The 21509-nt window shown below is 40.5% G+C and overlaps 1 protein-coding gene, 1 long non-coding RNA gene and 1 other non-coding gene across 3 annotated transcripts; 2 read left to right on the forward strand and 1 right to left on the reverse strand.

Moving 5' to 3' along the window:
* Window positions 1-4057: 4057 nt before the first annotated feature.
* LOC140820578 (uncharacterized) lies at window positions 4058-5774 on the forward strand. The gene is made up of 3 exons (XR_012115526.1): window positions 4058-4125; window positions 4742-4790; window positions 5510-5774. It is a non-coding gene; the product is annotated as an uncharacterized lncRNA (long non-coding RNA).
* Window positions 5775-12577: 6803 nt separating this feature from the next.
* Window positions 12578-12683, reverse strand: LOC140820581 (small nucleolar RNA R71). The gene has a single exon (XR_012115527.1). It is a non-coding gene; the product is annotated as a small nucleolar RNA R71 (small nucleolar RNA).
* Window positions 12684-18926: 6243 nt separating this feature from the next.
* On the forward strand, window positions 18927-21429 carry LOC140820579 (uncharacterized). Its single transcript, XM_073180875.1, has 4 exons — window positions 18927-19075; window positions 20524-20602; window positions 20789-20938; window positions 21004-21429. The coding sequence occupies exons 1-4, from the start codon at window positions 18927-18929 to the stop codon at window positions 21427-21429; spliced, it is 804 nt and encodes a 267-aa protein (XP_073036976.1).
* The last annotated feature ends 80 nt before the right edge of the window (window positions 21430-21509 follow it).

Genomic DNA, 21509 nt, shown 5'->3' on the forward strand with positions numbered 1-21509 from the left:
ATATACAACAGATATCTACACGATGATCTATGATATGCAATGCATGTATGTCGTGGAGGTATCAGGTCAAATGCCATGCACTGAGCACATGTCAGAATCAAACGAATCGCTATCAAATCAATGCTCGAGCTGGCACACCGGCCTCAATCAGGGATACTCGTATGATAGCGTCGACAAAGCGCCATCAAATCCCAAATCTCAATCAATCATCGGGGCCACAATGACTATGCTTTTAAAGTTCATGTAATACCAAACATAGCATCGTGTTCACAAACCCCATAATCAAATCAAATCTTATCAGGGTATCCAAGGATTATAGCTCAACGTGCATGTCATGTATCTATGTATGCATCAAACGATGTGTGTTGACAAAATATTTATTTTATACATCGATATTCCAATCACAATGTCATGTATGCCACATCAAGTCATCACATAAGGCATATAGACACATATTCTCAATCAAATCAATCAAACATATATCATATGATACAGATACATGTCGTATGTTACTCGGTCGCAACATACCTCAATTCTTCGTTCCAGTTGATGTAGCGTGATGATACCAATATAATAATCTATCTACATCAATAACATATCCATTTCAATCAATAAGATCATTCAATATCAACAATATAAGTTTCAAATATCTTTTGAAACTTTGAAATTTCATATCAAATCGAAATCATAACATAATTCAATTCCGACTTCAAAACGTAGTTTCTTGTCGATTATTCTACCACATATATTTATCAGAAATAATAACAGCTGACAAATAATTATTCAATCTCAACCCTACGATTAAAATTCCCTATTTATAATAAATTGAGAATAATTCAAAATAACATCACTATAATCATCTCTTCTTCGTTAAAATCATATACTATTCAACAATATTCAATTCTAGTATGATTTAACAATTTATCGGATTTATTCCAAAAATCGACGAATTTCAAACATCACTAAAAATATAAAATTTCTACCTCAAATCGAAGACCTCGTGTCAACGATCCCAGAACTGAAGTCGGTTCGTCGATTGGATAAACCGATAAGTCGCACGGTCGAAAAGAAAAAAATCGAAACTCTCTCTCGCCTCACCTCTCTCGCTTCAACCATAAATTCAATCTACCGTCTCAATTTTCTTTTTTTTAATATTATATTAATAAAATAATATAATATAATATTTAAAATTTTTACGCCGATATTTTCTTTGGACAAGTCAAACGATCAAATTTTCCAAAACTCAAAATATAAAACTTCTATATCTTTGAGTTTCCTACGTTATATCCAAATCTCAAATCATTTGGACTTCATATGGCCAAGATACTTCATATTTTATTCTTAAAAATTAATTCATTATTTTTCAAATTATTTACGAAATTACCATAAAAATAAATTGAATTTTTTTCAATTTATTTAGAAAAATGCCATCTATTCTCGAGGTCTCACAAGTTGAGATAGCAAACTTACATCTCCTGTCATATGTCGTGAACAGCCACAGTTTAGATACCAAGTTGATTCTTTACTTGTACCTGTTACCTGCAATCACACATAGTGTATAATTTTGGTACCCATATTCATTTGGGTCCTAAACTGATTAGTCCTTTAGGAACCTAGACTTGAATCAGTCTAACTGATTTCCCAGTTACTGTGTTCCAAATGGTTTTTCTCGAATTTTGGCAATATATGTGTGATGTGAGGATGAGAGAGTATGATTTGTATCCTTTTTCAACTGGATATTCTTTTGATATCATTTCTGAACTGGCTTACAGTTGTGATAATTGTAATAGACATTCCTTGAGTACTGATTTTTGTGACTGGGCCGTTTAGGTGACCAGTTTCTTGTATCAGTTGGACTCTCAGAGCTATATCCAATACCATGCCGTTTTCCTTTGTTCTTTCAATCAATTGAACAACTGGTTTACTAGGTTCTGAAAATTCATTTACCATAGTTAATTTTACAAAGGTAATGTACTTTCCTTTGCTTTTATTCAACTTTGGCTGAGCATCAATTGCAGAATTTTCATCAAAACTTTTAAAACCTAAACTAGTTTTATCATCAACTGATTTTTGAGAATTCTTCATTTCAGTTAATGCAACTGAAGACTTGTTCCAAGCTTGAATCAGTTCAGTATGTTTTGAAATCTCTGTTTTTAACTGACATATCAAAGCTTGATTTCAATCATTTCAGCTTTTTGCTGTGCAATCTCCTTTTTCAGACTCAACAATTCAAATGACTCATCAGTTTCTGTCTTGTTGTCATTGGGATCAGTTTGCTCAGTTCTAACCCTATGAAATGATCGAGCAAGTTTGTGATACTCATTTACCATGTCATGCAAGGTGGTAATGAGTTCGTCACGAGTGAAATCAGTAGAGCTGAAATCAAAAACTTGTTCACTTGCTGTCTCCAGTTCAGCATCATCTGCCATTAAGCACTTGACTTTCTCTTCATCATCACTTGAACTGCTTTGGCTTTCTGGTTCTGACTCATCACTGTCAGTTTCAGCCCACTTTGATTTTTTATCTTCACCCAAAAGCACTTCATGCTTTTTCTTGAATGATTTCTTGTCATCCCTGGTCCTTCTTTTGTCCTCAAAGAGCTTCTTTCCCTTATCAGTTGATACTCGACTGTCCTTCTTTGGCTTAGGACAGTCAGCTATGAAATGACCAGATTTGCCACAGTTGTAGCAAACATAGGATTCTTCTTTAGATTGATTCTTCTGATATTGCTTCTAGAAATTTCCTTAATTCCTCCTCATGAACCTCCCAAATTTCTTGACAAAAAATGACATAGCATCATTGCTCAGTTGATCGGCAGATTTGTCAACTGAACCAGTTGGTTCCAATCTGACAGCAGTTAAAGCAGTTGTAGCTGATGGTGTTGAGAGTTCTCCTTCTCTATTCTACAGCTCAAACTCATAAGCCTTCAGATCAGCAAACAGGTCATGGAGCTCAACCTTGTTTAGGTCCTTTGACTCCCTCATCGCCATGGTCTTAACAACCCACTCCTTCGGAAGACCGCTGACAACTTTCAGTGCAACTTCTTTGTTGGAGTACACGTTTCCAAGTGCATTTAATTCATTGATAATGCAACTGACTCTTTCGTCATCTTCATGCATTGATTTTCCAGCTTTCATCTTGATGTTATCAATTTTTTTAACGGCAACTGATAGCTTATTCTCTTTAGTCTGCTCGTTTCCTTCACACAGCTGTATCAGTTTCTCCCGTATTTCCTTAATTGTTTTGCACATCTTGATTTTGCTGAAAGTGACTTTATCCAGCGTTTTGTATAAGATATCCTTAGCCACATTATCTAGGTTGGCTTTCTTTTTGTCCTTAGTAGTTCATTCTTAACTGAGCTTTTCTATACGATGAGGTGCCCCATCGGTAATGGCAACTACAGTGTTTGCTTTTAGAATCTTCATGGGACTATCAGTGATGACATACCACACGTCGTCATCTTATGCAACTAAATGAGCCTGCATTCTGGTTTTCCAGTCGTCGAAATCTTCTCTGGAAAACATTTGTATTTTGTTGAATGAAGACATGTTGATCAGTTTGTAAGTATGAATATTCTGAGACAAGATTCATGTAAGACCCTGTAATTAATTATCCGGCAATTTGGAATAATTTTATTGAGTTGTAAAGTAAAATAATTATTTATGACAAATAAATCAAGAAGTGTGTTAGAAATTTGTATTTTAGAATATCGGAGAATTTAACGATATAAAATAGTTTAAATAACACACGAGATCAAAATAAATACAGATCGGGATAGATGGGCTCCAGTTACTATTTTAGTAACCAAATACACAATATATATATATATATATATATATATATATATATATATACATATACATACACACAACTTACCTTTAAAAGAAGGAAAAAGAAAGAGAGAAGAAGAAAACCCATTTCCCTCAACCCAATTCTCGCAACCCTTGGAGCAGCTGTGGAAGAATCGCGATATCTCCTCCGTCCAGCGTGGAAATCTCGATCGGTCTGAAGGGGTGTCTTGCTAACATCTTAGGCTTAGATTCAAGACATAAATTGCAAATTTGAGCAAGGAATCGAGAAGTTCGAAGCTCCATTTCGCGAGCCTTGTTTCTGTGCAGTATTTTTGTGAGTTCAGATTTTGTGCTTCTGAAATTCAAAGTTCTGTGTATTGTGCATTAAGAATCTCGACTTGTGGCTCAATAAACGTGTAGCTCTGTTTGTTAGCTTTCTATAGCCACTAGAATCATTGAATTTGGATAAGAAACGGATTTGATATGATTTTTCTACCAAAAAGTGTCAAAATGGAATTCTGTGTTGGAGCTGTGTACAACACCTACTGTAATTCGAGTTTTTGTCAATTATGCGCTCGGATTCTGGACTTGTGATTCGAATGAGAGTTGTAGAGCTATGTGTTTTCTTCGTAATGATAAAAGAATCATTAAATTTCATTAAGAATTGAGCAAGTTATGGTGGTTTTTCTGAAACTGATCAGTAGGAGAAGTCTGTCCGAAAATCTGTTGAATGGCAGTGTGTTCTTGATATTCTGAGAATAATCTACTGAGATTCTGAAGATGGTTTTGACTGGAAAAACTTAGATAATTAAGTTATCTTTCATTTCCAATTGGAGGATATTAATTTGAGTTAATATTGCGCGAGATACGAATTTTATGCTCTTTTGTGCCAAATCGAATATTGGTATGGAATGTAATTTTCATGATCGGCTTATTGTGGCTTTGGTTAGGCCGAGAGTCTTGAAGAGAAGTTGATATTGGAGTTTCAAGTTGGTATAGGTATGTTACAGCTCGGTAACATACGACGGTAAGACATAAATTATGTTTAATTGTCGTTCTGTGTTACATTGATCGGGTGTATAACTCGTTGGCTGTTGTAAACTGTTAAATGCCTTCTTTGCGATCTATGTTTATTATTGTGACATATTATTGGAATTTAGCTTCGGGCATACTGTTATGACATTCATGTTGAGCCCTATCGTTCTTGTTAGCCCATTGTTGATATCCGTTGTTATCTCGCACTGTTGTTTATCTCAGGATCATTGTGTGGCTGATAGGCATATACACATGAGACCGTAGATGTGATTGAACAATCTTGTGGTTAGTGCAGCCTTTTGAGGTGAGCGCTGGGATTGTGTCATCTAGTTCGTTCTGTTGTGCCATCCTGTTATAGCGTATCAGCTGTATGGAGGCCGAGTCAGGGGTTTTATTCAGCACAACTTGGCATACCTTGCATACTTGGCAGGCCGGTTTTGCTGCATGACGATGTAGTTCTCCTGTGTTGTTGCTCGAGCATTATTCCAGTTGTTATCGTACCGTTTGCTGGCTCCTGTTATCCCGATTATTCGTTGAGCTTTTCATGCATTGCATAGTACATTTCATTACATGATTATGCATGATTTATGTTATTGTTGTTATTGTTGGACTGTTTCATACCAGAATCCTAACCTCAGTTGTTTACTGGGGGCTACTATGGTTGCTATTGGGCACCATGGTAGATCTCCCGAGTCGTTTTGCAGCATCAGGCCGAGGTTCCGCCAGTGGAGCTCGGGATTGAGGTTGGATTGCTTGGTTCTGTTCAGTGGAGTCTCCCAGTTAATCTATATGTATGTCTTGGGTTTGTTTCAGTCTTGTATTGTAGTTTATTTGCCGGGGAGATGCCCCGTGTATCTGTAGTAGTATTTGGTTGTTTTGTGATGTTCTGAGTCGACTATGTGATGTTTATGATTTGGTGAGTATTTGGTAAGTTTTAATTTCTGTTTAGTCCTGGTCAGTGAGGCTATAGGTTGTTTAAATTCGGTTTTGTTTTAATGACTCTAGTGGGAGTATATTTTGATATAAATTCCTGCTTGAGTTTTTCGGGATGTCATATTTTCGGGGAGGTCATGCCGAAATTTTTCTAGGCCCTGAGGTCCGTTTTAAAATATTTTAAACCTTTTTCCGCTGCAGTTTTAAATCAAACCATTATTGTTTGATCATTAATTGTCGTTAGAGTAAATGGGCCTCACATCTTGGTATCAGAGCGTAAACTTGGATATGCTCGAACTAGATTCTAGGACACTCGAGTCTTGGCACTAAAATGGTTGTTGCGCCTGTGTATGCTAATTGACAACATGCTTATGTGATTATATGATTTGTTTACTTCCCTTCTAATTATTTTGGTTTTTTATCGTATAGAATGGAGGGAGGTGGAGAAATTCCTGTTGATGAGATTCCTTTAGCTCGAGGTCGAGGTCTTGGATGAGGTAGACCTCATGTCCGTTTTGTTGTTGATACTTTTGTGGAGCAAGCTGCTGATCAGTTAGAGCAGCTTAGGATGGATGAGTTAGTTGCGCGTTTCCATTCTATGCATCCTCCTTGATCAGTGGTTTGGAGGGAGCTGAGAAAGCTAAGTTATCGATTTCTGAGATTCAGGAATCGTTTGATTTGATTGAGTATCCTCCAGAGTGTCGATTGAGATTAGCTGTACATCAGTTGAAAGATCGTGCTAAAATGTGGTGGTCCGCTACATTGATGACTTTAGATGCTCAGAGGATTGTTCCATCGTGGGATATATTCAAGCTGAAGTTTAAGGAGAGTTACTGTCCTCCATCATTTTACAGTTCTAAGGCTTCGAAGTTTCATAACCTGAAACAATGCGATATGTCAGTTGAGGAGTATGCAGATACTTTTTATGATATGCTGAGATATGCTCCTCATGTTGCTGCGAGTCAAGTTGCTGTTGTCGAAAGCTTCATTGAAGGATTGAATAATCATCTGCACTCTTTTGTTTCTAACGGTAAGCCATTGAATTATCTTGAAGCGGTGGAAATAGCAAAAAGGTCTGAAGCTAGTCTTAAGAGGAGTGGCAATCGAGTTCCTACCCAACATCATCAGTCGGGGAGGCAACAATTCAGTTCATCTGGTTTTGCATCTCTTCGTCCACGTGGAAAAATATTTAAGAAGTTTGGTTCTAGTTCTTCGAGTTTAGGGAACCGTGGTGGATATCGCTATAGTGGACCTTACTGTGATCACTGTGGAGGCAAGCATTCCAGTAATCAGTGTGTTGGAGTTCAAGGGGTTTGTAATAATTGTGGTCGGCCGGGTCATTTTTCTAGAGTGTGTCCTAGTAAAATGGGAAAATCAGCCCAGGCAGGTAGTGGAGCTCAAATTAATAGATTTCCAGCAGCGTGCCAGTCTTCCCATCAGCCTAGTCACCCTTCGCATCAGAGCAGAGGGCAAGGTGGTCAACAGAATCAGTCATATGTTCATGTATTTGCCTTGACTGAGGATGAGGCTCAGGCAGCTCCAGGTACTGTCATTACCGGTAACTGTACTCTATGTGGTTTTATAGCACGAGTGTTATTTGATACTGGAGCATCTCATTCCTTTGTTTCTCATGCATTCGTTGTTTCGCATGATCTTCGCACCACTAGTGTGAATTCCAATCTATCTGTTGCTACTCCGTTGGGCAAAATGATTATCACTGATAATGTGGTGTTCAATGCGGTTTTGTTTCACGATGAAAATTTTCTATATTTGAATCTCATAGTTCTACCTATGCATAACTTTGATTGCATAGTTGGTATGGATGTTTTGACTGTCGTGCCACTGTTGACTGTTATTGAGGAATAGTTCGTTTCAGGCCTAGCTTTGCTCCTAAATGGAATTTCTATGGTCGTGGTTCTCAAGCCAAGATTCCTCTAGTTTCTGACATTGAGATGAATCGATTGTTAGGTTCTGGTCATGAAGGTTTTCTTGTTTATGTTGTTGATCTATCGCAAGATGAGCGACGGATTTCTGATATTCCTATAGTCTGTGAGTTTCCTGATGTGTTCCAGAAGAGATTCCTGGTTTTCCACCAGAACGAGAAGTTGAGTTCCGTATCGAATTAATGCCAGGAACTGAACCCATATCTCGAGCACCATATCATTTAGCTCTTGTTGAAGAACTGAAAGAACAATTACAGGATTTGTTGAGTAAAGGTTATATTCGTCCGAGTTCTTCACCGTGGGGTGCACCGAATCTATTTGTCAAGAAGAAAGATGGAACGATGCGGATGTGTATTGATTGTCGGCACTTGAATAAGTTTACTGTCAAGAATAAATATCCACTCCCTAGGATTGATGATTTATTTGATCGGTTGCAAGGTACTTCGGTGTATTCTAAGATTGATCTCCGTTCTGGGTACCATCAAGTGCGAGTTAGACAAGAATATGTGCCGAAAACAGCTTTTCGCACGAGATACGGACACTTTGAATTTTTGGTTATGCCTTTTGGTTTGACCAATGCTCCTTCTGTGTTTATGGACTTGATGAATCGAGTATTTTGTAAATATCTCGATCATTTTGTGATTGTATTCATTGATAATATTCTTGTTTATTCCAAGTCCGAGGAAGAGCATGTTAAACACTTGAGGATAGTTCTTCGAATTCTTCAAAAGAAACAGTCGTACGCCAAGCTATCCAAGTGTGAGTTTTGTTAGATAGATTTGTGTTTCTGGGCCATGTCATATCTCAACATGGTATTTCTGTCGATCCAAGTAAAGTGGAAGCAGTTCTGAACTGGTCACGACTGACCAATGTTCCAGAGATTCGTAGTTTCATGGGTTTAGCTGGTTATTACCAGAGATTTATCGAAAATTTCTCAAAGATTGCTAGACCTATCACTCAACTGACTCAGAAAAATCAGAGATTCATTTGGTCTGATGAATGTGAGTTAAGTTTTGTCGAGTTGAAGAAGAGATTGACTTCTGCACCAGTTCTTACCATTCCAAGTGGTTCTGGAGGATTCGTTGTTTGTACCGACACATCAAATAGAGGATTAGGTTGTGTTCTGATGTAGCATGGCAGATTTGGGCCTATGGTTCTCGTCAGTTGAAACCGCATGAGTCTAAGTATCCTGTTCATGACTTGGAATTGGCTGCTCTTGTTTTTGCTCCAAGATTTGGAGACATTATTTGTTTGGGGAGCAATTTTTAATCTATTCAGATCAGAAAAGCTTGAAGTATCTGTTCTCTCAGTCAGATCTGAATATGAGACAAAGAAGTTAAATGGATCTTTTGAAAGATTATGATTGTGAGATCCAGTATCATCCGGGAAAAGTGAATGTCATTGCCGATGCTTTGAGTCGTAAGGTTGTTGATGTTAATTTATCCTCAATTCGTGTTTCTAAGTTACGAGAGGATATTTTCACCTCTGGGTTGGATTTTAAAATCCAAGGTAATGTTGTTTGTGTATCTCAGATTTCTGTTGAGCCAGAGTTGATTCAGATTGTAAAGTCAGCTCAGAAAACTGATGATCGAGTTCTAAAATATTATGAGTTAGTATCTCAAGGACACCAATCTGGTTTCTCAATTCACTCAGATGATTCTCTTCGGTTGAATGGTAGATTGGTTGTCCCAGATATTCTTGAATTGCGTACACCCATCCCTAAAAAAGCTCATTGTACTCGATATAGTATCCACCCAGGAGGAAGGAAAATGTATCATATTCTACGGCCTCAGTTTTGGTGGAAGAATATGAAAAGGATGTGGCTGAGTTTGTGTCTTGTTGTATAATCTGTCAGCAAGTCAAAGCGGAACGAATGAGACCGGGAGGAATATTGCATAGCCTTGAGGTTCCTCAGTGGAACTGGGAGCAGGTGGCTATGGATTTTGTCACGCATTTGCCACGTACTTCTCGTCATTTCGATGCCATTTGGTTGATTGTCGACAGATTATCTAATTCGGCACACTTTATTCCGTATGAGAGGACGTATTCGTACAAGAAAATGGCTCGTTTGTATATTGAAAATGTTGTGAGACTTCATGGAGTTCCAGTTGCAATAGTCTCAAATCGTGACCCTAAATTCACATCAAAGTTTTGGACTAGTTTCCAAAAATAAATGGGTACACGACTTGCGATGAGTACTGCGTACCATCCTCAGACAGATGGTCAGACAGAACGCACAATCCAGACACTCGAGGATCTGCTTCGAGTTGTAGTCATGGATTTTAAAGACAGTTGGCAGGAAGCTTTACCACTGGTAGAATTTTCATATAACAACAGTTTCCAGGTGACTATTGGTATGGCCCCTTTTAAAGCTTTGTACGGCAGACGATGTCGATCACCTCTTTGTTGGGATGAATTTGGTGAGAAGCAGTTGACTGGACGTGACAATGTTCAGGAAATGCATGATAAAGTCCAGTTGATTCGTCAGAGAATAAAAGCTGCCCAAGATCGTCAAACTAGTTATGGTAACAGACGTTGTCGACCTCTAGAATTTCAAGTTGGAGATTTTGTATTTTTGAGGATCTCTCCGTTTAGAGGTGTTGTTCGTTTTGGTATGAGAGGTAATTTGTCACCTCATTTTGTTGTCCCCTACGAGATTGTTGAGCGTATTGGGACTTGCGCTTATCGTTTGGATTTGCCCCAGTCTTTATCTGGCATCCATGATGTTTTTCATGTTTCTATGTTGCTTAAGTATGAGCCCGATCCGTCTCATGTGATTCAGCCTGATGAGGTTGAATGATATGTGTCGTTTTTACGTGCTTTATTGCATTGGTCTGTGTGTGTTTTGCATGACGCATAGGTTTATTTCTATCGCATTCTGTCCATTTTAGAGTAAATATTTTCATTTTATCATATCTCATTCGGGCATGATGAATTTGCAGGAAAAGTGACCGGAAAGCCGAATATGGAGCAAAGTGCGAACTGAAGCAAAAAGTGAGCAGAAAAGGCGGCGCTCGAGCGGTTGTTTTCTACCGCTCGAGCGCGAGAAGGAATGTACAAAGACCAAGCTACAGAAGAGTCCGCGCTCGAGCGGTAGTTTTCTACCGCCCGAGTGCGAAGTCCGCACATCCAAATGAACTTTACAGAAGGTGTGGCGCTCTAGCGGTACTTTTCTACCGCCCGAGCGCCACCTATTTTTGGCAAGATTTTTGCAGCCGATTCTTTACCTTATTTTGGAGGGTGGCTGATATGGTAAGGTGGGGTGGACGTTTTGGAGGGGATTGAGACAGAATTCTTCAGCCGTCAACAAGTTTGGAGAGCACTTTTGCGCGTGGATTGAAGATTTGAAGATTCCGGGCATCGTTCTTCGCGTTTTTCGTCAACTCTAGTAGTTCTTATTTAGTTTTATCATTTAAACTTTGCTTTTTTTTATTTTGATTATGAATTTCAGTAGCTAAAACTTTATTATTTGTTGGGAATAAAGGGGATCCTACCCCGAACGTTGATTTGAATTAATTTATATTTCGGTTGTGCGTTATTCTTGATTTTACTACTGTTTTACTATGTCATTAAAGCGTAGCTAACTTTAACGACGTTTTCGTATCACGAGTGAGTTCGAGAGAATAACGAGTAATAGGATCGAGTAGTATAATTCGCGGATCTACAATTTACATAGATATATGAAATTGGATACGTGCCGATAGTCATAGTCCTAATGGTCGAAAACTAAGGGATTTCATAGGTCGAAATGCGATTTGCTCTTGATAAATAATTAAAGATATTTAATTACTTCATTGAGTAGAATTAGTTTGGCATAGCTCGAGAGAGTGTGTTCAATAGATTAGGAAATCTTGTCGGAAGCGTAGATCACGATCGAACGAATTAATTAATTAACGAGGGGTAGGTGAACCGAGATTCCCAACAAATCCATTTCTCATTGAATTTTACTCAACCATTTTAGACATTATATCTCATTACTTGATTTTGAATCTTTTTATTTGCATTCTTATTTGATTTTAGTAGTAATAAAACAATCAAATCACTTTTCGTTGCTAAATGTTCAATAACTGAAAATAACAATTGTAAAAAACAGTCTTCAGTGGAACGATACTCGTACTCACGTACACTATATTATAACTTGACATCGTGCACTTGCGATTAATTTTAGAGCATACAAAATAATATATTATTGGGGATTTCACTGTGCAAGTTTTGCTCGATCAAGTTTTGGCGCCGTTGCCGGGGACTGTTAATCTACAATTTTATTTTTAGTTATTTCCTTTAGCATTATTTTATTTTTCTTGAGATAACACGTCATATTTTATTACTGATATCTCTTCCAGTGCATGCCAAAGTCACTTGATGTGGAGCTTGAGTTTGATCCTGAAATTGAAAGAACCTTCCGCAGGAGAAGACAACAACAGAGGCTTAAAGAACTGATGGAGAGACACGAGCCAGAACGTGAGGAGGAACAACGTGAAAATAGACAATTCGAGATGCCACGCCGCATACCGATGCTGGAGTATGCCCAACCTTCTTTGGAGGGTGCACGCCCTAGCATTGTGAGACCTATCGTGCGGGCAAATCACTTTGAAATCAAGCCAGCCATAATCCAGATGATTCAGAACACAGTCCAATTCGGAGGAACTGCAGTGGATGATCCAAACACGCACATCGCGGATTTTCTTGAAATCTGCGATACTTTTAAATTCACTGGAGTTTCTGATGATGCTGTTAGATTGCGTTTATTTCCTTTCTCCTTACGTGATAAAGCTAAAGCGTGGTTAAATTGTTTGCCCGTAGGTTCGATCGCTACATGGGAGGACATGGCGAAAGCATTTCTCATCAAATACTTCCCTCCCTCCAAGACCATGAAGCTGCGGGCAGACATTACAACATTTGCTCAATTCGATCAGGAATCTCTATATGAGGCATGGGAACGCTTCAAGGACCTACTACGAAGATGCCCACATCATGAGTTGCCACTTGGGTTAGTCGTTCAAACATTTTATTACGGTTTGCTTACTCCTAACCGTACTATGATAGATGATGCTGCTTGTGGGAACCTTTTGAGGAAGACTGCAGAAGAAGGATATGAGTTGTTGGAGGAGATGGTTGCTAGCAGTTATCATCCTCAATCTGACAGGAACAACCAGCGGAGAAGTGCAGGAGTGCACCAGGTAACTGATTTTTCTGCTATTACTGCACAACTTGATGCGTTAAACAGGAAAACGGCTTGAATGTGGGTGGCACGGCGATGCGTCTTCAAGAGATATTCTGTGAAAAGTGTGGAGAGGAACACTATGCGAAGGACTGTCAAGACGACAATCCATTCTATGTGCAAAATGAGGCACCAGTGAACCAAATGGGAGTTCAAAACCGCCCAAGGCATGACCCTTATTCGAACACATACAATTCTAGGTGGAGGCAACATCCCAACTTCTCATGGGGCGGTCAAAACAGTCAGAATCAACCGCAAGGAGGACAACAATATGGCAAACAACCGGTGTATAGATCCGATCCTCCTAGAGAAGAAAAGTCCAACTTGGAGCAAATGATGTCTAAGTTTATTTCATCCACTGAAACTAGACTTCAAAATGAGGATGCGTCGATTAAGGGACTTGAAAATCAGATTGGTCAATTAGCGAAGATATAGCAAGTAGAGAGCCAGGCACCTTGCCCAGTAATACCGAGACTAATCCAAAAGAGCAAGTGAAGGCCATCGAGTTGAAGAGTGGGAAAGTTTTGGAGTCAAAGGAAAACGAGAAAACTCAAACCGTAGATGAGCATACTGCGACATCTAAAGGTAAGTCTTCTAACCCTACACTAGCACCCACTACACAACATAAAATTGTTATACCTCCTCCTTTTCCTACTGCATTGAAAACAGCAAAACTAGATACACAATTCGGTAAGTTTATTGAGGTGTTTAAAAAGTTGCATATCAATATTCCCTTTGCCGATGCTCTAATGCAAATGCCTAGTTATGCTAAATTTTTTAAGGACATTTTAGCTAATAAGAGGAAGTTGGAGGATCATATGACAGTCAACTTAACCGAGAATTGCTCCACTTTGGTGCAAAACAAAATCCCACCGAAGCTAAAAAACCCAGGGAGTTTCTCTATTCCTTGGATGATTGGTGATGTTGTTTTTCATAAAGCATTATGTGATCTTGGTGTAAGTATTAATCTGATGTCATTTTCTGTGTTTAGGAAACTTGGGTTGGGAGAGCCTAAGCCGACAAGGATGTCCTTGCAACTGGCTGACAGATCTGTCAAGTACCCCCGCGGAGTGATTGAGGATGTGCTAGTGAAAGTGGACAAATTCATTTTTCCTGCCGATTTTGTGGTGCTCGACATGGAGGAGGATACAGAGATGCCCTTCATTTTGGGAAGACCATTCCTTGCGACTGGCAAGGCACTGATTGATGTACAAGAAGGGAAGTTGAGATTGCGAGTGAGCGAGGAGGAGATTACTTTTGATGTCTTTAATGCACTTATGCACACACTGCATTCTGATAACTGTTTTAGAATTGATGTTTTGACTCTCTTGTTTCTCACTATGTGCAGGATGCTTTGAGAGATCCTTTGGAGGCCGCTATCACTACTGCATTGGGAGAAGATGATTTGGACGACGAAAATGCTGAAATAGTGGCATACTTGAATGCCAACCATCCATGGAGAAGGTCAATGAAGATGAGGTTAGAAGATTTGGGAGATCGAAAAGACTTGATCTCACAGAAATCAAGCCTGGAGGAGCCACCGACGCTCAAGCTGAAGCCACTGCCTCCACACCTCAAGTACGTATACCTAGGTGAGCGTAACATTTTACCTGTCATTATTTCTGCTGCTTTGACAGGTGTGATGGAGGACTAACTGTTGAAAGTCTTGAAAGCACACAAGGGTGCGTTTGCGTGGAAGGTGGCGGATATCAAAGGGATCAATCCATCAGTCTGTATGCACAAAATCTTGATGGAAGACAAGTACTCACCTCTTGTGCAACCTCAGAGAAGATTAAATCCAAAGATGCAAGAGGTAGTGAAAGCTGAAACGATTAAGATTCTTGATGCAGGTATTATCTATCCTATATCTGATAGTGCATGGGTAAGTCCGGTTCAGTGTGTGCCAAAGAAGGGTGGGATTACTGTGATTGCAAATGATAATAATGAACTAATACCCACCAGAACTGTTACGGGATGGCGTGTGTGCATTGATTATAGAAAATTGAATGATGCCACCTTCAAAGACCACTTTCCCCTTCCCTTCATTGATCAAATGCTTGAGAGGTTAGCGGGTCATGAGTTTTATTGTTTTCTAGATGGGTATTCGGGGTATAATCAAATCACCATTGCACCTGAGGACCAAGAGAAAACCACTTTCACTTGTCCTTATGGAACTTTCGCCTTTCGCCGCATGCCGTTTGGTCTTTGTAATGCTCCTGCCACATTTCAACGTTGCATGACCGCTATATTCCATGATATGATAGAAAATTTTCTTGAAATTTTTATGGATGACTTCTCTATTTTCGGCCCTTCTTTTGATGACTGTTTGCAGAACCTGAGGGTGGTGTTAGTGAGATGTGAGGAGACGAATTTGGTGCTGAATTGGGAAAAATGCCACTCATGGTACAAGAGGGAATTGTCCTAGGGCACAAGATTTCGGAGCACGGGATAGAGGTGGATAAGGCGAAAGTTGAAGTCATCAAGAACTTGCCACCTCCGGCGTCCATAAAGGGAGTTAGAAGTTTTCTAGGCCACGCCGGTTTCTATCGGCGTTTCATAAAAGATTTTTCGAAAATTGCCAAACCTCTGTCTTCCTTACTTATGAAAGATGTGCCATCTGATTTCAATTCTGACTATTTACAGGCATACAAGAATCTGAAGGAACGCTTGGGGACGGCTCCTGTCTTGGTAGCACCGGATTGGGATCTACCTTTCGAGATCATGTGCGATGCCAGTGACACTGCAGTGGGGGCCGTACTTGGCCAGCGGCAAAACAAGGTATTTCACACAATTTACTATGCAAATAAGACCTTAGATGAGGCTCAATTGAATTATGCAACAACTGAAAAGGAATTACTTGCAGTAGTATTCGCACTTGACAAATTTCATGCATACCTTGTTTTGTCCAAAGTAATTGTATTCACTGATCATTCTGTCCTTAAATACTTACTTGATAAAAAAGATGCAAAGCCACGCTTACTTCGGTGGATCTTACTGTTACAAGAGTTTGATTTAGAAATAAGAGATAAGAAGGGTGTCGAGAACGTTGTGGCGGATCACTTGTCTAGATTAGAATTTATTTGTGATGATTCTGTCGATTGTGCTATCAATGATTGGTTCCCCGATGAGCAACTCTTTGAGGTGAGAAATTGTCCGTTGTATGCAAATTTCGCTAACTTTCTTGTCACAGGCACACCTCCACCAAACCTATCGTTTCACCAACGTAAGAAATTCTTTTCTGACGTGAAATACTATTTTTGGGAGGAACCGTTTTTGTTTAAAATTTGTGCAGACTCCATGATAAGACGGTGTGTTGCGGAGGAAGAGTTTGATCAAATTCTCAACCATTGCCATGACCGTGAGGTAGGTGGTCATTTCGGACCAACAAGGACGGCATCCAAGGTACTTGAATGTGGCTTTTATTGGCCAACTCTCTTCAAAGATGCTCGTTCTTATGTGCTACATTGTGATAAATGCCAGCGGTCAGGTAACATCTCTAACCGTCATGAAATGTCTTTAAATAATATCATTGAATGTGAGGTTTTTGATGTGTGGGGAATAGACTTCATGGGACCGTTCCCCAGTTCTTTCACGAAAAAATACATCTTGGTGGCGGTTGATTATGTGTCTAAGTGGGTAGAGGCGGAAGCGTATGCCACTAATGATGCTCAAGTGGTTCTAAAATTTTTAAAGAAAAACATTTTTAACCGATTTGGAACACCACGAGCAATCATTAGTGATGGTGGCACGCATTTTTGCAACAAACTCTTTGAAAAACTTTTGAGCAAATATGGTGTCACACATAAAATCTCTACCCCCTATCACCCTCAGACGAGTGGGCAAGTTGAGGTGTCTAACCGAGAGATAAAGCGAATTTTGGAGAAAGTGGTAGGTGTCAGTAGGAAGGATTGGTCGGTGAGATTAGATGATGCTCTTTGGGCATATAGGACTGCTTTCAAAACACCAATAGGCACGACACCATACAGATTATTGTTTGGTAAAGCATGTCACTTACCTGTAGAGTTAGAGCATCGGGCATATTGGGCAACAAAAGCACTAAACTTGAACTTTACTGATGCAGGTGAACGACGTTTACTTCAACTAGATCAGTTGGAGGAATTCCGGAATCTGGCCTATGATCTCGCACTAACCTACAAGGAAAAGACGAAGAAGGCCCATGACAAGCGGATCATCGAGAGAGAGTTCAAAGAAGGTGAAAGTGTCCTACTCTGCAACTCCCGGTTGCGACTATTTCCCGGAAAATTGAAGTCGCGATGGTCTGGTCCATTCGTGATCTCAAAAGTTTATCCATCGGGAGCTGTAGAAGTGAAAGATGGGAAGGATGGGACATTTACGGTCAATGCTCATCGCCTGAAGAACTACATGGGTGGCACAATTGAGCCACAACTTGGAATCACCCGGTTCCAAGACATGCCGAACTGAGACAGACCGACAGTCAAGCTCTCGACTATAAATTGAGAACTATTTTCTTCCCCTTCTCTCGCATTTGATTTAGATTTTCTTTCGTGTCAATTTAGTTATTCTCTCTTGTTTTTGTTTTATTTTATTTTTTTTTTTTAAAAAAAAAAGTTTTAAAGAAAAAAAACAGAGGGGTTCGCGCTCGAGCGGTAATTTAATACCGCCCGAGCGCGAACGCCTACCTCGGGATAAAAATTCCCGAGAGGTTGGCGCTCGAGCGGTATTTTTTTCCCGCCCGGGCGCGAGGGTGTACCTATGGAAAATAAACTCCAGCGAGGTTCGCGCTCGAGCGGTAGTTTTCTACCGCTCGAGCGCGACAGCTTTTAAAAACGCGGAACCCCTTCCCTTTTCCTCATTCTGCACGAAATTTTCCCCCAAATTTCACTTCCCAAATCCCTAACTCCTCTCAATTTTTCTCCTTTTCGATTTTCTTGTGCAGGCACCACCATCTCCACTCAATTTTTCGGCGGCAAGGCACAATCTCCCTTCGGAAGCAAGAACACCATCTCCAATTCAAAGCTCCAACTTCTTCAATCCCATGGCCCCCAAGAAGCAATGAGGTAATCCTAGTTCCTCCTCTTCATCGTCATTTGATAGAACACGTTTCGTGAGTGCGGAGGCTCGTGCTAGATATGATCATGCTAAAATACATAGAAATCCCATAGCCGAGAGGGGATTTCGTCGCACTTTTGAAGATAGTTACATGACACCGATTGTGGAATTAGAAAGAAGGGGATGGGACAAATTTGGCGAGTAACCTAAGGCAGCTGTGGTGTCGGTGGTTCGGGAATTCTGCGCCAATGCCGTGGAACGAACTGATAGTCGGGCTTTTGTTAGTGGAAAACTTGTGCCGTTTGATTCGGCCACGATTAACACCCTCTTGGAGACGGCCGAGGTCGATGACTCTAATTTCCAGGCATTGGTGGTTAATCCCGACTACAATCTGATTATCGAGACTTTGTGCCACCCGGGTGCAATGTGGAAACCATTGGGTGGAACGCCGAGCTGTTTTGATGAGAAGTACTTGAGAGCGGAGAGTGCCTTGTTGTATTTGTTTGTGGCCCAACGGATGATGCCGGTCTCGCACAAAAGCGAGGTGCAAAAAGAGCGTGCGGTGTTACTTTTTGAGTTGCACCGAGGAGACGACATCGATGTGGGAAAACTTATCAACTCGCAAATCACACTGAGCACCCACAACAGCCACATAGGTCTTTTCTTCCCGACCATTATTTCCGAATTGTGTGCACGGGCCGGGGTGCATTTCAGGGACGACGAGGAGTGGCTTCAACCGATGAAGCCAATTTGCCAGGAGGATGAGCAGAGGAAAAGAGCGAAACGACGGGCGGACTTTCCCCCTCGGGCGGAGGATGCCGGTGGATCAAGCACATCAGTGCCACAACGTCGCCCACCACAACCCCGCAGGCGAACTCGGAATGACAAGATGGATGAAAATCTCGCCTTCCAAGCGCATCAGAGTCAGTTCAACTCCTATGTCACGACCACTTATCTCACATTGACTCTATGATGCGCTCTTTGCTTGTGCACGGGGGCGTTGACCCGTCGACCATTCCACCGACTCCACTACCTCCTCCCCCATTCCTGTTCCAGTATGATTATTCTCAGCATGGGGAGGCCGCAGGAGTGCCACCGCCGGAGCATGATGATGATGACACGTGATCAGGGGAGTTTACTGTTTCCCCTCCTTTGCACATTTATTTTTTTCTTTTAGTTGTTTCCTGTTTTTCCTTTCTTATAATTGTTCAGTCTAGCATGTGTTTAATTTCATGTTTATTCGTCTACATGTATGTTTACATTTCTGTGTTTCGAGTCGTTGGTGCAATGGGGACATTGCACACGTCTAGTATGAGGGGGTCGTTGTACGTCTTCTTATTTATTTGCATTCGTCTGTGTCTTGCATGAGTAGCAGTGATGGTGACATTAGTGAATTGGTAGCCGATGATGATTGTGGGATGAATGAACTGCATGTTACTTAGTCGTATCACACGTTATGAATACCCCAGTGAAATGAAATGTGTATTTTATATGCGTACATTGTGGGTATTATTAGTAGTGTACACGATAGTCGAGTTTAAGAATCTGTGGGAGGAACTGGAATAACATGAGATGCAAGTCGAACTTGAATGAATTTTGTTGACAGTCGCGACCGACCAGTGACATGAAATAGCGTAGATCATTTGAACCCACCGGAATAACTTTCGTCCCAATTGTGCATAATACCTCAAGAGTTATCCATAAGCCAACTAAACAAACATTCCATATACTCAAAATTTAGGGAGTACACTTGAGAAAATTATGCACCAAGAAAAAAAAAAGAGAAAAAGAAAAAAGAGAAGTATTACAACAAGAGTGTTGTAAATGAAAAAAGGGGATGTAAGGTGTGGGGGAGCCAAAAAGGGATGAAATCCTATCCCAAGGCTAAATAGATGGAGAAGTAAGGCGTTGAGGAATGTCAGATAAAAAATCTGACAAGTGCATAATGAAAATGATCAGTGTACGTCCCATCTTCTTTAGCCGTTCGAAACCTCATGACATTGACTCCCTAATGCCTGGTGTACAACCTTGAAAATTAACCGTTTTGTGTTCACTTGTTGGTCACGACTAGAAACAGAACTCGGGATAGGGAAACTTGCATTGAACTGTTGACTGGGTAACTCGCATGATTTGCAAATGAAACAGTCTGAAGCACGAGCTGGTGAGACCCACAGCACACACACGACCACACTTTCTGGTCAAAAATCCAAATGTTATAAGGTGCTTTACAAAGGGGTATTGGTGAATGTTGTGATTTGACTAATGGATGTGGTTCAAACACCCGCTCAGGCAGGAGATACCGGTTTGCTACTTCACCATCAGTTTCGTTAGTTTAAGTCTTTCATTTTGTGTTTATTTCGTATTTTGGGTGTGGGTTGTAACCTATTTTGCTTGAGGGCAAGCAAAGGGTTAGTATGAGGGGGTTGATATGTGTCGTTTTTACGTGCTTTATTGCATTGGTCTGTGTGTGTTTTGCATGACGCATACGTTTATTTCAATCGCATTCTGTCCATTTTAGAGTAAATATTTAAATTTTATCATATCTCACTCGGGCATGATGAATTTGCAGGAAAAGTGACCGGAAAGCCGAATATGGAGCAAAGTGCGAACTGAAGCAAAAAGTGAGCAGAAAAGGCGGCGCTCGAGCGGTACTTTTATACCGCCCGAGCGCGAGAGGTGAAAGGCTGAGGAGAGATCCCGAGAGGTCGGCGCTCGAGCGGTTGTTTTCTACCGCTCGAGCGCGAGAAGGAATGTACAAAGACCAAGCTACAGAGGATATTTTCATCTCTGGGTTGGATTTTAAAATCCAAGGTAATGCTGTTTGTGTATCTCAGATTTCTGTTGAGCCAGAGTTGATTCAGATTGTAAAGTCAGCTCAGAAAACTGATGATCGAGTTCTGAAATCTTATGAGTTAGTATCTCAAGGACACCAATCTGGTTTCTCAATTCACTCAGATGATTCTCTTCGGTTGAATGGTAGATTGGTTGTCCCAGATATTCCTGAATTGCGTACACCCATCCCTAAAAAAGCTCATTGTACTCGATATAGTATCCACCCAGGAGGAAGGAAAATATATCATATTCTACGGCCTCAGTTTTGGTGGAAGAATATGAAAAGGATGTGGCTGAGTTTGTGTCTTGTTGTGTGATCTGTCAGCAAGTCAAAGCGGAACGAATGAGACCGGGAGGAATATTGCATAGCCTTGAGGTTCCTCAGTGGAACTGGGAGCAGGTGGCTATGGATTTTGTCACGCATTTGCCACGTACTTCTCGTCATTTCGATGCCATTTGGGTGATTGTCGACAGATTATCTAATTCGGTACACTTTATTCTGTATGAGAGGACGTATTCGTACAAGAAAATGGCTCGTTTGTATATTGAAAATGTTGTGAGACTTCATGGAGTTCCAGTTGCAATAGTCTCAGATCGTGACCCTAGATTCACATCAAAGTTTTGGACTAGTTTCCAAAAATAAATGGGTACACAACTTGCGATGAGTACTGCGTACCATCCTCAGACAGATGGTCAGACAGAATGCACAATCCAGACACTCGA

This window comes from Primulina eburnea, unplaced genomic scaffold (genome assembly GCF_022965805.1).
Source record: "Primulina eburnea isolate SZY01 unplaced genomic scaffold, ASM2296580v1 ctg122_ERROPOS2000000, whole genome shotgun sequence".
Taxonomy (NCBI): domain Eukaryota; kingdom Viridiplantae; phylum Streptophyta; class Magnoliopsida; order Lamiales; family Gesneriaceae; genus Primulina; species Primulina eburnea.

Excerpts from the sequence above, each read along its gene's own strand:
- LOC140820579 (XM_073180875.1), top strand. The coding sequence starts at position 18,927 with ATGCGCTCTTTGCTTGTGCACGGGGGCGTTGACCCGTCGACCATTCCA. Across the intron at positions 19,076-20,523 it reads GAGCATGATGATGATGACAC|GAAAAGTGACCGGAAAGCCG; the intron begins GTGATCAGGGGA and ends ATGAATTTGCAG. Across the intron at positions 20,603-20,788 it reads GAAAAGGCGGCGCTCGAGCG|ATTTCTGTTGAGCCAGAGTT; the intron begins GTACTTTTATAC and ends TGTGTATCTCAG.